The sequence below is a fragment of the Mobula hypostoma genome, chromosome 23, assembly GCF_963921235.1.
Source record: "Mobula hypostoma chromosome 23, sMobHyp1.1, whole genome shotgun sequence".
Taxonomy (NCBI): Eukaryota; Metazoa; Chordata; class Chondrichthyes; order Myliobatiformes; family Myliobatidae; genus Mobula; species Mobula hypostoma.
The window spans coordinates 1,326,016-1,341,662 of NC_086119.1; the positions used below are offsets into that span (position 1 = coordinate 1,326,016).

The 15,647-nt window shown below is 46.6% G+C and overlaps 1 protein-coding gene across 1 annotated transcript in view; it reads right to left on the reverse strand.

The window, feature by feature from the left end:
• The window catches only part of adora2b (adenosine A2b receptor), a 36,864-nt gene extending 30,174 nt beyond the window's left edge, over positions 1–6,690 (reverse strand). Inside the window, 1 exon segment of the mRNA XM_063031069.1 lies at positions 6,339–6,690. Within this exon segment, the coding sequence (XP_062887139.1) occupies positions 6,339–6,679 (341 nt within the window). The 5' untranslated portion in view covers positions 6,680–6,690.
• Positions 6,691–15,647: the final 8,957 nt, after the last annotated feature.

The following is a 15,647-nucleotide window of genomic DNA, read 5'->3' on the forward strand; positions in this document are numbered from 1 at the left end:
TAGTGGTGGAAGTGGAGAGGAGGAGCAGGTAGCGGACTGGGTGGAGGGGAGGATAGGTTAGTGAAGGGGAGGCAGTGGAGGGGCAGATAAGGGATTGGGTGGAGAAGAGGGCAGGTTAGTTGAGGGGTTAGTGTGGAGTGGAGGGGCAGGTTGGTGGAGAGGCAGGTTGGAGGAGGGGGTGGAGAGCAGGGGCAGTCAACAGACCAGGCATTAACACACAGAAAATGCTGGAGGAACTCAGCAGGCCAGGCATGCTGGGTTTCCAGCATCTGCAAATTTTCTCCTGTTTGTCATTGGAGGGCTAGTATAATGTCTTATTCTGTACAAATAAATGCTGACACGGCGAAGGAATGGGAAGCAAACTTGTCATCACAGTCTCAAACATCATTTGCTGTGGACTTCCCAGCCCTGTTACCTGCTTCCACTTTCATCTTAACAAATAAGGCAAGTCTCAACGACATGAGCTCTCGTCACAGACTGCACTGAATGCATGGCCAGGAAAGTGAGTTTACACAGAGCACAGAACATTCCAATACAGCCCCTTCGGTCCATGATGTTGTACTGACCATTTAACCTCCTCTAAGATCAATCTAGAGCTTCTCTCCCACGTAACCCAACATTTTTCTGTCATCCATTCGCCTGCCTAAGAGTCTCTACCATGTCCCTGACGTGTCCGCCTGCACCATGTCCCTGACGTGTCCGCCTGTACCATGTCCCTGACGTGTCCGCCTGCACCATGTCCCTGACGTACCCGCCTGTACCATGTCCCTGACGTACCCGCCTGCACCATGGCCCTGACGTGTCCACCTGCACCATGGCCCTGACGTGTCCGCCTGCACCATGGCCCTGACGTGTCCGCCTGCACCATGTCCCTCATGTACCCGCCTGCACCATGGCCCTGACGTGTCCGCCTGTACCATGTCCCTGACGTATCCGCCTGTACCATGTCCCTGACGTGTCCGCCTGTACCATGTCCCTGACGTATCCGCCTGCACCATGTCCCTGACGTACCCGCCTGTACCATGACCCTGATGTACCCGCCTGTACCATGGCCCTGATGTACCCGCCTGTACCATGTCCCTGACGTACCCGCCTGTACCATGTCCCTGACGTGTCCGCCTGTACCATGTCCCTGACATATCCGCCTGCACCATGTCCCTGACGTATCCGCCTGCACCATGTCCCTGACGTGTCCGCCTGTACCATGTCCCTGATGTACCCCCCTGCACCATGTCCCTGATGTACCCGCCTGCACCATGTCCCTGACGTGTCCGCCTGTACCATGTCCCTGACGTATCCGCCTGCACCATGTCCCTGACGTACCCGCCTGTACCATGACCCTGATGTACCCGCCTGTACCATGTCCCTGACGTACCCGCCTGTACCATGTCCCGGATGTATCCACCTGTACCATGTCCCTGACGTGTCCGCCTGCACCATGACCCTGACGAATCCGCCTGTACCATGTCCCTGACGTGTCCGCCTGCACCATGACCCTGACGAATCCGCCTGTACCATGTCCCTGACGTGTCCGCCTGTACCATGTCCCTGACATATCCGCCTGCACCATGTCCCTGACGTGTCCGCCTGTACCATGTCCCTGACGTGTCCGCCTGCACCATGACCCTGACGAATCCGCCTGTACCATGTCCCTGACGTGTCCGCCTGTACCATGTCCCTGACATATCCGCCTGCACCATGTCCCTGACGTGTCCGCCTGTACCATGTCCCTGATGTACCCCCCTGCACCATGTCCCTGATGTACCCACCTGCACCATGGCCCTGACGTATCCGCCTGCACCATGTCCCTGACGTATCCGCCTGCACCATGGCCCTGACGTCTCCGCCTGCACCATGTCCCTGATGTACCCCCCTGCACCATGTCCCCGATGTACCCCCCTGCGCCATGTTCCTGACGTATCTGCCTGTACCATGTCCCTGACGTATCCGCCTGTACCATGGCCCTGACGAATCCGCCTGTACCATGGCCCTGACGAATCCGCCTGCACCATGTCCCTGACGTATCCGCCTGTACCATGTCCCTGATGTATCTGCCTGCGCCATGTCCCTGACGTATCCGCCTGCGCCATGGCCCTGACGTATCCGCCTGCACCATGGCCCTGACGTATCCGCCTGCACCATGGCCCTGACGTATCCGCCTGTACCATGTCCCTGACGTATCTGCCTGTACTATGGCCCTGACGTATCTGCCGTTACCATGGCCCTGACGTATCTGCCTGTACCATGTCCCTGACGTATCCGCCTGTACCATGTCCCTGACGTATCCGCCTGTACCATGTCCCTGACGTATCTGCCTGTACTATGGCCCTGACGTATCTGCCGTTACCATGGCCCTGACGTATCTGCCGTTACCATGAGCTATACACTTCCTGTGGAACAATTTACTGCTCAAAGTGTCTCATCTATTCTAAATTCTGTGTGTGATGAATCAGGCAAGACATCTTACACCATAGCCATAAATAACTCTGAATTACAGCTCTTTATAAATTGTTAATGGGAGTTGTGCCACATTCTCCAGCCCTCTCCCTGGCACAACGCTTCCCACCTTCTCTCTGTCATTCACTCTTTCTACATCTGTCACTGGCCCCAGTTATCACTTGGTCCACCCATTACTGTCTCCTCTTGCCCCACTTCACCTCGTCTTTATTACCGCCGTTCCTATCCAGTCTTGCCTTCTGGATTGTGAGTTTGTTTTCATTGGCTCACCACACTGAAACAGGCTCACTCAAGCCCAGAGACTGTACATCCTCATTTATTAGCTTTCAGTTCAGCTTGGAATACAGGTGGTTTACAAATCAAACCTCTCCCAACTGTCATGGGAGCGTTGTCCACGCCTGGGAATGAAATGTCCAGTGCGAGCAAAATCAGGCCCCAGTCTCACCTCCAGTGTGTCAGCCGAGGGCACTCACTTCTCTACAGTCACTCGGGGCTGACAAGTGTCCATGAGGTGGTAACGGCAAAAGGACAGGAGAGCCAGAGATGTAAAATTCACCTGTTTCTCCTTCCATCTAACAGCGGATGGGAGAGTGGTGAGGCGATAAGGAGGCTGTGTAAAGGATGATGAAATAGTTAGATCTGAAACTAGTGCATTATGCTTGAACAAGGGAGACCACAGTGGGGTGAGGGAGGAGTTGGCTAATGTGGATTGGGAGCACAGGCTATTTGGTAGGACAGCTGAGGAACAGTGGAATACTTTCAAAGAGATTTTTCACAGTGCTCAACAAAAGTATATTCCAGTCAAAAGTAAGGACAGTAAGTGTGGGGAGAGCCAGCCTTGGATAACTAAGGAAATAAAAGTTAGTAAAAGCGCATGTGTACAAAGTCGCAAAGAGTACTGGGAGACTGGAGGACTGGGAAAACTTTAAAAGCAACAAAAAACAACTAAATAAGAAATAAGGAAAGGGAAGATAGAGTATGAAAGTAAATTAGCACAAAATATAAAAACAGGTAGCAAAAATTTTTATAAATATATAAAGCGAAAGAGGGTGGCTAAAATCAACATTGGTTCCTTGTAAGATGAGGAGGGGAAATTGATATCGGGTGATAAGGAAATGGATGAGGTATTGAATGACTATTTTGTGTCAGTCTTCATGGTGGAGGACACGTCTAATATGCCAAAGAAGGATGTTATGGATGAAATGGGAGGTGAGGACCTCGATAAAATCACTGTCACTAAAGAGAGAGTGATGAGCAAACTAGAGGGCCTGAAGGTAGATAAGTCCCCTGGTCCTGATGGGATGCATCCCAAGGTGCTGAGGGAATTGGCGGAGGTTATAGTAGACGCGTTGGTAATCATTTACCAAAATACTCCAGACTCTGGGCAGGTCCCAGCGGACTGGAAGACAGCAAATGTCACACCACTTTTTTAAAAAGTATGTAACCAAAAGACGGGGAACAATAGGCCAGTTAGCTTAAGATTTGTAGTCGGAGAAATGCTTGAAGCTGTCATTAAGGAAGAAATAACAAAACATTTAGAGAGGAGTGGTTTCATTAGACAGACGCAGCTGGATTCAGGAAGGGCAGGTCCTGTTTGACAAACTTACTGGAGTTATTTGAGGACATAATGAGTGCAGTGGATAGAGGGGAACAGGTGGATGTCGTATACTTGGATTTCCAGAAGGTGTTCGATAAGGTGCTGCACAAGAGACTTATAAATAAGATACGGATGCATGGAGTCGGAGGAAGTGTATTGGCATGGATAGTGGATTGGTTAACCAATAGAAGGCAGAGAGTTGGTATAAATGGGTGTTTCTCTGGTTGGCAGTCAGTGGTGAGTGGGGTGCCACAGGGGTTGGTGCTGGGCCTGCAGCTGTTTACCATTTACACTGATGATTTGGAAGAGGGGACTGACTGAGTGTAGCGTAGCAAAATTTTCTGATGCCACTAAACTGAGTGGAAAAACAAATTGTTGAGGGGATGTGGAGAGTCTGCAGAGGGATATAGATAGGTTAAGTGAGTGCCAAGGTCTGGCAGATGGAATACAATGTTGGTAAATGCGAGATCATCCAATTTGGAAGGAATAATAGAAGAGCAGATTATTATTTAAATGGTGAAAGATTGCAGCATGCTGTTGTGCAGAGGGACTTGGGAGTGCTTGTGCGTGATTTGCAAAAAGTTGGCTTGCAGGTACAACAGGTTATTAAGAAGGCAAACGGAATGTTGGCCTTCATTGCTAGAGGGATTGAATTCAAGAGCAGGGAGGTCATACTGCAACTATACAGGGTACTGGTGAGGCTACACCTGGAGTACTGTGTGCAGTTCTGGTCTCCATACTTGAGGAAGGATATACTGGCTTTGGAGGCAGTGCAGAGGAGGTTCACCAGGTTGATTCCAGGGGTTAAGGAGAGATTAAGTTGCCTGGGACTATACTCTCTGAAATTCAGAAGATTGAAAGGGGATCTTATAGAAACATACAAAATTTTGAAAGGGATAGATAAGATAAAAGCAGGAAAGTTGTTTCCGTTGGTAGGTGAGACTAGAACTAGGGGATATTGCCTCAAGATTCAGGGGAGAAGGTTTAGGACGGAGATGAGGAGAAACTGTTTTTCTCCAGAGAGTGGTGAATCTGTGAAATTCTCTGCCCAGGGAAGCAGTTGAGGCTTCTTCACTAAATATATTTAAGATACAGTTAGATAGGTTTTTACATAGTAGGGGAATTAAGGGTTATGGGGAAAAGACAGGTAGATGGAGCTGAGTTTACGGACAGATCAGCCATGAATGGCGGGGCAGGCTCGATGGGCCGGATGGCCTACTCCTGCTCCTATTTCTTATGTTCTTATGTAAAGGAATGGGCTGCCTAGTTCTTGAAACCTCTGGTGACATTTATAGCATCACATTCACTAATCCTCAGTGACCACTTCACTTTCCCAAAGTCTTCCCTGTTGTTCAACAGACCAGCCTCTCCAGCTGTCCCTGGCAGATCAATTAGAGGTAGAGAGCAAAGCAGTTAACATACCAGGATTACTGTGACCCTTTGTTAGTTCTGACAAAGGTCATTTGACCTGAAACATTAACTGCTTATTCCTCCACTGATGGTGATTGACCTGCTGAGACTTCCCAGTTTCTGTTACAAAACCAGTTATTATCCTAACTCAGTTCTCACATGGAAACAAACCACTTCAGAATCTATGCAGATTTCATTCAGCCAAAATTTCATTCAGATCTGCAGCAAAGTTCAAATTCAGTTTATTGCCCTTCAACCCTATACCGCAAACCGAAACAATCTTCCTCAAGGTGCAGTACATATAACTCATGCAGTATATACAGTACTCATACCGTATGTATAACACATAACACATACCATTAGTAAATTAACAAATAATAAGGTGCATTTTCGACACGTTAAAAAGTAAACAGTATAACGCCACTGGCGCTTCATATGTGATGAGACCTGGGTGGTGGCAGGCAGTTCTGTAGTCCGGGGGAAGAACTGTTTCCCATGCTAACAGTTATTGCCCCAATTCTACGGCACCTCCTACTTGATGGTAGGGAGTTGAAGTGATTGTTGGACAGATGGGAGGGATCATTGACCCTACGCACGCAGCGCTCCTGGTAAATATTCAGTAATAATGGCAACGAGTCTCTCTGGTTGTGGATAAAAACCGTTCTTATACACAACTCTGCGGCCTCAACCTACCCGGTCAGGTACATTCTGGGCTGTACCGGGACCGTAAAGCCAAAAGGATTGACTCTGAGCAGGTCGGCAGAGGGAAGGGTTCCAGCGGGCAGCGGAACAGTCTGGGTCCGGGACGGTCTGGATGGTCTGGCACTGTCCCGGGTAGGACTTGTTTGTGCTATGCAGACTCGGCCATTCCTACCTGAGGTGGATGCTGACTGCCAGATAGCGATCGATGGCCACGCCGAGCAGGCTGAAGATGGAACTCTGCGTCAGTATGAGGATGAAGCTAGCAAGGAACAGGCAAGGATAGAACGGAATGGCGAGCTCCAGTCTAATGGTGATGGCGAACGGGATGGCGAAGGCTCCGACCGCGATATCGGCCACCGCCAGCGACACCAGGAAATAATTGGTGGCGGTCTTCAGGTTGTTGTTGACAGCCACAGAGCAGCAGACCAGCAAGTTTCCCAACAGGGCGAGCAGGGCGATCAGCAACTCCAGCGCGACGTAAGCCCATGTTGCTGGCCGGAGTGACTCTCCCATCTGCAGCCCGACTCCCGCCACTCGCCCCTTCACCCACTACTCCCTCCCTCCCTCCCTCCGTCTACCTCCCTCCTCTCCCTTTCCTCCTCCCTCACACCCTCTGTTTCCTCTCTCTCCCTCCCTCACACCCTATTTCCTCTCCCCCTCCCTCCCTCGCACTCTCTCTCTCTCTCTCTCTCTCTCTCTCTCTCTCTCTCTCTCTCTCAGGTTTTCATGTTTCCATTCCTGTCCTTTGTCTCCCCCTTTTTCTCTCTCTCCAGATGCGTCCGCTTGGATCCCACTTCCCCGACACGTCCAATTCTGTAAAGCGCGTCAGTAAAAAGTTCACTTCCTCTTGGGGATCGTCCTCAAATAGCAGGACGCCTGTCTTGTTCGTCTACTGGTTGGCTCTGTGCGTCACGGGACGATGTAAAACTGCTGGATCCTATTTACTGGTTATCTCCTGCCTTCCCACGGGCAGGGTCCTCTGCGATATCCACTTAGCACTGAAAGTCACAAACAAGAGGAACTCGGCAGATGCTAGCAATCCGAGCAGCGCGCTCAAAATGCGGGAGGGACTCAGCTGGCCAGGCTGCATCTATGCAAAGGTGTTCCGGGCCGAAGCACTGCCAAGAGCAGTGGAGATGGTTTACATGGACCAGAAATAAAGAATTTGATCATCTCTTTCATGGCAGGGTGGTCCTCAAAATCCATGGTGACTTGATAAATTGGATCCAAAATTAGTTTGGCCATGGCTTGCGAAGTGATCGGGACCAGCTGGGAAAAAGAGCTGGAAAATGGTAGATGGAATTTAACGGGCGTTGCACTTTGGGAGGACAACCCAGGGAAAGACTTGGGTAGTCAGTGGCTAGGCTAGTGATGCCGCTGCTGCAGCCTCTGTCCGTATGATTCAGGACCGGTGTGAACCCTCAGGACCGGTGAGAACCCTCAGGGCGTGTGTGAACCCTCAGGGCGGGTGTGAACCCTCAGGACTGGTGTGAACCCTCAGGACGGGTGTGAACTCTCAGGACTGGTGTGAACCCTCAGGACGGGTGTGAACCCTCAGGACCGGTGTGAACCCTCAGGACGGGTGTGAACTCTCAGGACCGGTGTGAACCCTCAGGACCGGTGTGAACCCTCAGGACGGGTGTGAACCCTCAGGACTGGTGTGAACCCTCAGGACCGGTGTGAACCCTCAGGACGGGTGTGAACCCTCAGGACCGGTGTGAACCCTCAGGACGGGTGTGAACCCTCAGGACCGGTGTGAACCCTCAGGACGGGTGTGAACCCTCAGGACTGGTGTGAACCCTCAGGACGGGTGTGAACCCTCAGGACCGGTGTGAACTCCCAGGACCGGTGTGAACCCTCAGGACCGGTGTGAACCCTCAGGACTGATGTGAACTCTCAGGACTGGTGTGAACCCTCTGAATGAGTGTGAACCCTCAGGACGGGTGTGAACCCTCGGGACCGGTGTGAATTCTCAGGACGGGTGTGAACCCTCAGGACGGGTGTGAACCCTCGGGACCGGTGTGAATTCTCAGGACGGGAACACAGCTGCACTATATCCCTGGAGACTGACAGAATCCGTCAGCCTCAGCCACAATCCCTTCATAGCACACACACGCTATTTTAAGCAGAGTGAGATTCTTTAAAAGAAGTTGTTGTGCTTTTATTTTAACTGGTTTCAACAGGAAATTCATACAATGTAAACTGCAAACCTCAGGAAGCTGAACTCAAGTGAGCGGTGAGTGTATGATGGATGGTCGAGCCACAGAGGACAGTGTCACCCCCCCCCCCCGCGACACACACAGTCACACATCCACAGACACAGTGTCACCCTCCCCCCACACACACACAGTCACACAGACACAGACACAATGTCACCCCCCCGACACACGCAGTCACACAGATACAGTGTCACCCCCCCGACACACATCTCACACACACACACACACACAGTCACACATCCACAGACACTGTGTCACCCCCTGGCACATATCCCCCCCCCCACACACACACACATCCATACACACAAAAACAGACACACACAGTTACACACTCACAGATACAATGTTACCCACAGACACACACACACACACACACACACACACACACACACACACACACACACATCCACAGACACATACCCCCACACAGTGTCACTCACAGACACACATCCACACACACATCCACTGTCACCCACACACCCAGGGACCCACAGACACACATCTACACACAGACTGTCACACCAACCCGGTACTGATCACAATAACCCAGGACTGACCACACCAACCCAGGTCTGAACTCACTAACATAGATACTTAGAAATCTACAGCACATTACAGGCCCTTCGGCCCACAATGTTGTGCCGACCATGTAACCTACTCTAGGGAGCTGGAGGTAAAGGAACCCCTTGGAAGTAGTAACCATAATATGATTGAGTTCAGTTTCAAATTTGAAAAGGAGAAGCTGGTATTAGGTGTATCGATATTTCAGTGGAACAAAGGAAATTACAGTGGTATGAGAGAGCAACTGGCCCAAGTAGATTGGAAAAGTAAGCTAGATGGAGGGATGGTAGAGCAGAATTGGATGAAATTCCTACAAGAAATAAGGAAAGTGCAGGAAAAATATATTCCAAGAAAAAAGAAAATCATGAATGGAAAAATGGCACAAATGTGGCTAACGAGAGAGGTTAAGGCTAAAATAAAAGCAAAAGAGACAGCGTACAAGGAAGCAAAAATTAGTGGGAAAACAGAGGACTGGACGACTTTTAAAAACTTACAGAAGGAAACTAAGAAAGTCATTAGGAAAGAAAAGATGAATTATGAAAGGAAGTTAGCAATTAACATTAAAAGGATACTAAGAGTTTTAAATATATGAAGAGTAAAAGAATGACAAGGGTAGATATAGGACCGATTGAAAATGATGCTGGGGAAATTATAATGGGTAACAAAGAGATGGCAGAGGAACTAAATGAATATTTTGCATCAGTCATCACAGTGGAAGACATTAGCAACATACCTGATAACCAGAGGTATCAGGGAATAGAACTAGGTACAGTCAAGATTACTAGAGAGAAAGTGCTTGGGAAGCTAAATGGACTAAGAATAGATAAGTCTCCCGGTCCGGATGAGGTGCACCCACGGGTTCTGAAGGAGGTGGCTTTGGAGATTGTGGAGGCATTGGAAATGATCTTCCAGGAATCAATAGACTCTGGCATGATTCTGGAGGACTGGAAGATCACAAATATGGTTCCGCTGTTTAAGAAAAGAGGGAGGCAGCAAAAAGAAAATTACAGACCTATTAGTCTGACATCGGTAGTTGGAAAGTTATTGGAGTTGATCCTGAAGGATGAGGTTATGAAATACCTCAAGGTACATGACAAAATAGGCTCAAGCCAGCATAGTTTCATGAAGGGAAAACAGGGTATTTTCACCCACATTCTCCTCCGACCTCTCTCATTAACAACAATGTTTTCACCTTCATTCTCACCAACCTTTTGGAATTTTTTGAGGTAATCTCAAATAAGATTGATAAGGGAGAGGCTGTGGATGTTGTGTATTTGGATTTTCAAAAGGCCTTCGATAAGGTGCCACATAAGAGGCTGCTTAATAAAATGAGAGCCGATGGAATTACAGGAAAAATATTGGAATGGGTGGAGCATTGGCTGATAGGCAGAAAGCAAAGGGTGGGAATAAAGGGATCCTATTCTGATTGGTTGCTGGTTACCAGTGATGTTCTGCAGGGGTCGGAGTTGGGGCCGCTTCTTTTTATAATGTATATCGATGATTTAGAGTATGGATTAAATGGTTTTGTGGCTAAGTTTGCGGATGACACCAAGATAGGTGGAGGAGCAGGAAGTGTTGAAGAAACGGAAAGGTTGCAGAGAGACTTAGTCAGTTTAGGAGAGTGGGCAAAGAAATGGCAGATGAGATACAATGTTGAGAAATGTACGGTTGTACATTTTGGAAGAAGAAATAATCGGGCAGATTATTATTTAGATAGGGAGAAAATTCAAAAATCGGAAGTGCAAAGGGACTTGGGAGTCATCGTGCAGGATACCCTAAAGGTTAACCATCAAGTTGGATCGGCGGTAAGGAAAGCGAATGCTATGTTGGCATTCATTTCAAGAGGAATAGTGTATAAGAGTAAGGAGGTGTTGATGAGGCTCTATGGGGCATTAGTGAGACCTCATTTGGAATACTGTGTGCAGTTTTGGGCCCCCTATCTTAGAAGGGATGTTCTGATGCTGGAGAGAGTTCAGAGAAGATTTACAAGGATGATCCCTGGAATGCAGGGGCTAACATATGAGGAGCATTTGTCGGCTCTTGGACTGTATTCATTAGACTATAGAAGAATGAAAGGGGCCTCTTATAGAAACATTTCGAATGTTGAAAGGCTTGGACAGAGTAGATGTGGAAAGGCTGTTTCCCTTGGTGGGTGAGTCCAGGACAAGAGGCCACAGTCTTAGAATTAGAGGGTACCCATTTAAAACAGAGATGAGGAGAAATTTTTTTAGCCAGAGGGTCGTGGATTTGTGGAATTCATTGCCACATACAGCTGTGGAGGCCCGATCATTGAGGGTGTTTAAGGAGGAGATTGATAGGTATCTAATTATAGACAATAGACAATAGACAATAGGTGCAGAAGTAGACTATTCGGCCCTTCGAGCCTGCACCGCCATTCTGAGATCAAGGCTGATCATCGACTATCAATACCCGGTTCCTGCCTTGTCCCCATAACCCTTGATTCCCCTATCCATAAGATACCTATCTAGCTCCTTCTTGAAAGCATCCAGAGAATTAGCCTCCACTGCCTTCTGAGGCAGCGCGTTCCACACCTCCACAACTCTCTGGGAGAAGAAGTTCCTCCTCAACTCTGTCCTAAATGACCTACCCCTTATTCTTAAACTATGCCCTCTGGTACTGGACTCTCCCAGCATCTGGAACATATTTCCTGCCTCTATCTTGTCCAATCCCTTAATAATCTTATATGTCTCAATCAGATCCCCCCTCAATCTCCTTAATTCCAGCGTGTACAAGCCCAGTCTCTCTAACCTCTCTGCGTAAGACAATCCGGACATCCCAGGAATTAACCTAGTGAACCTACGCTGCACCTCCTCCACAGCCAGGATGTCCTTCCTTAACCCTGGAGACCAAAACTGCACACAATACACCAGGTATGGTCTCACCAGGGCTCTGTACAAATGCAAAAGGATTTCCTTGCTCTTGTACTCAATTCCCTTTGTAATAAAGGCCAACATTCCATTAGCCTTCTTCACTGCCTGCTGCACTTGCTCATTCACCTTCAGAGACTGATGAACAAGTACTCCTAGATCTCTTTGTATTTCTCCCTTACCTAACTCCACACCATTCAGATAATAATCTGCCTTCCTGTTCTTGCTCCCAAAGTGAATAACCTCACACTTATTCACATTAAACGCCATCTGCCAAGTTTCTGCCCACTCACCCAGCCTATCCAAGTCACCTTGAATTCTCCTAACATCCTCATCATGTCACACTGCCACCCAGCTTAGTATCATCAGCAAACTTGCTAATGTTGTTCACAATGCCTTCCTCTAAATCATTGACATAAATCGTAAACAGCTGTGGTCCCAATACCGAGCCCTGTGGCACCCCACTAGTCACCACCAGCCATTCCAAGAAACACCCATTCACTGCTACCCTTTGCTTTCTATCTGCCAACCAGTTTTCCATCCATGTCAATATCCTCCCCCCAATGCCATGAGCTCCGATTTTACCCACCAATCTCCTATGTGGTACCTTATCAAATGCCTTCTGAAAGTCAAGGTACACCACATCCACTGGATCTCCCGTGTCTATCTTCCTGGTTACATCCTCGAAAAACTCCAATAGATTAGTCAAGCATGATTTGCCCTTGGTAAATCCATGCTGGCTCGGCCCAATCCTATCACTGCTATCAAGATATGCCACTATTTCTTTTTTTTAATTTTGTTTTTATTTGGATAAGGAATTCACAAGTATCATGTACTTTTTTCACATGTATAACCTTTTCCATTTTTTTATATGTATAAAACTATAATTATTTATACATTCTTAAGTACACATTGAGATGATATAAAAAGAAATTAGACACTTAGATAATTATGTACAGTGGAAATTCTAATCTATTAGGCTAAGTAATGGTATTAATTCTTAAGAAAAATAGTAATAATAGTGGATTAGTAATAGTTTCCATACATCTCTTCTGGAACATTTCTTCTGGTCCAAAATGTTGTATGTAAGCCTATGTAACAACCATTGTAGGTGTTTATATCCTAACTTGTTCATACTTGCTCCTGCCTCCAAACATAATTATCCAATCCCTATGTACTTATTTACTTAATTTTATCATTTTTTATCCCTTACCCAAATCTTTTCCTTTACTTGTATTAATTCTCTATTTTCCAAAAAAAAACAAAAACAGTAAACATTTAGACTAGGGGTGCTTACGATGGCAAAATTACTGTGTTGATGAGAAGAGCAGTATAAATCATTAGGAGAGTCATCTAAAGTCTGCTCGCATTGAGGTTATATATTCAATCCATTTATTCCAGATTTGATAAAAGTTTTCTTTTTGAATTCTCAGGGAGTAAGTCAACTTTTCCATTTTAAATATTTCCAAGATAATTTTGTGCCAATCTTCTAATGTAGGTGGTATTGGATTTAGCCACTTTCTAGTGATTGATTTCTTACTTGCCGCTAAAAGGGCCTGCAGCAACTTTATATCTTCCTTCTGTTCAAGAAACAATACATGCCCCAAATAGAGCATCTCAAAGTTCAGAGGTATCTGGGTCCTAAGTACCTTAACTAATGTTCTATGAATACCTTCCCAATATAGACTTAATTTAGGACAATCCCAGAAAATATGGAAATGAATTGCCTCCTTGGAGCCGCACCTTCTCCAACACGTCTCGTTTGTATCTTTATATTTTTCCTGATATGGGGTCTTGAAGTATCTTATAATATTTTTCCAACAATGTTCTCTCCAAGTCAAAGAATTAGTCAAAGACCATTGAAAGCTGCAGATTTTCCCCCAAGCCTCCTCTGAAAGTACCAACCCCGCTTCTTTCTCCCACTTCTCTTTAATATACAATGTGTTTACATTTTTAGCATGGGAGAGTGCATTATATAATCGAGAAACTGATTTACTAGGTATTGAACTGCAAGCCGAATTCAGAATCTTGAAAAATTATAATTTTACTGTTGATAGGTCTGTATATCTACAACTCTGGTTAACATAGTTTCGTACTTGAAGGTACCTAAAAAAGTCCTTGTGTTCTAGGCCATGTTTGTCCTGCAAGATTTGGAAACTTTGTAATACTCTTTTATGTATAAATGAGAGGTAGGTTGTAAGGCCTTTCTTTATCCATAGTTCAAATCTTTTATCTCCTCTGTTGGGTAGGAGTTCGGTATCATATGCACACCATCTGAAGAGTTTTAACATGTTATTAATTCCACATGAATTAACCACCTTCTGCCATACTTTTAATGTAAGATTTATCCAACTGTTTTTAAATTTTTCCAGTTGGGCCATCAATCCTTTGTCAGCTATTGAGGCCTGTAGAGGAAAACTGTCAACCAATCCAAATTCTATTTCCTTCCATCTAACCTTATATTCCCTATTACACCAATATAACAGAGGGGTTATCTGTGAGGCATAAAAATAATTTCTCAGGCAAGGAAGAACCATACCTCCTCCTTCCTTCCCTAACTGTAAGGTGTTATATTGAATTCTAGGTTTCTTTCCTTGCCAAATGAAGCGGGAAATCCATTTGCCCCATTCCCTGAATTGATTATCATCCACCTCCACAGGTAAAGTATGGAAAAGATACAGTAACCGAGGAAGAATATTCATTTTTATAGTATTTATCCTTGATTTTAAACTTAAAAAGGGGATAAGATTCTATCTATGCATATCTGTTTTTATCTCTGAGATTAATGGCCCATAATTTACCTGTGACAGCGTTGAAAGATCCTTCGGCAGGGTTATTCCTAAATAGTTTAATGATTTAGCTTCCCACTTAAGATCATATGTATCCTGCAATTTTTTGGATGGTGTATAATTTAGGGACATAACCTGCGTTTTCTTTACATTTATTTTATAACCTGATATTTTCCCAAAGTCATCCAACAGCGTAAACAATCCTATAAATGATTTTTCTGGTTCACTCAGATAGACTAAAACATCAGCTGCGAATAATGCCACTTTCTGTTGTTACGAGAATACACATAAAATTAAGATGTTTGCTGGCCTGGGCTAGCATCAGTGGCATCAGCAGTTGGTCTGCCACCTGCCCTCAGGGGAAGGAGAGATAAGGAACAATGGAGCAGCGTCTGGAGATGTGTAATGAAGGGATGTGGGAGAGAGAGCTGTCTGGAGCGGCTCCCCCCTTTGAACCCTGAACTGTTTGAAGTGAGGGACAGGCGATACCCCAGCAGGGGGATAAAAAGGGACAGGTTCGCTAAGGCAGGACACACACGCCACCCGAGGTAACGAGACCCTGGAAGCGGTGCGCCTCTCACGAGTGGGTGAGAAGCATCAGACAACGACAAGGGTGGAAAGGTACGATCAGCGGGAACCCAGTGTGTGTCCGCCCTTGCCTGGGTGCCGGGTTCACTGCAGAGGATCGACTACATCTGGAGGAGGGGGTCACAGTCGGTGACCTCAGGTGACATCACCAAGGACCCGCCCAAAAGCTGTTTGTGAGCCATCTCGCTGGTCTGTGAGTGAAGCAGTGTTCTGAATGATCAGTTGTTCCTATTCTATCTCTCTCTCCCCCCACGTTGTCCATCGCCATGGCAACGATTACTGCGAACTGAACTACTAACTGGACTGAACTTTGAGTCATTTTGAAATTTGGTCATTTACCCCCTAGACAACGATAGAACTTGATTGATGCTGTTATCTTAATTCTGTGCACATGTGTGGTTATCATTGTTGAATTGTTGCATTTATTATCCTTTCG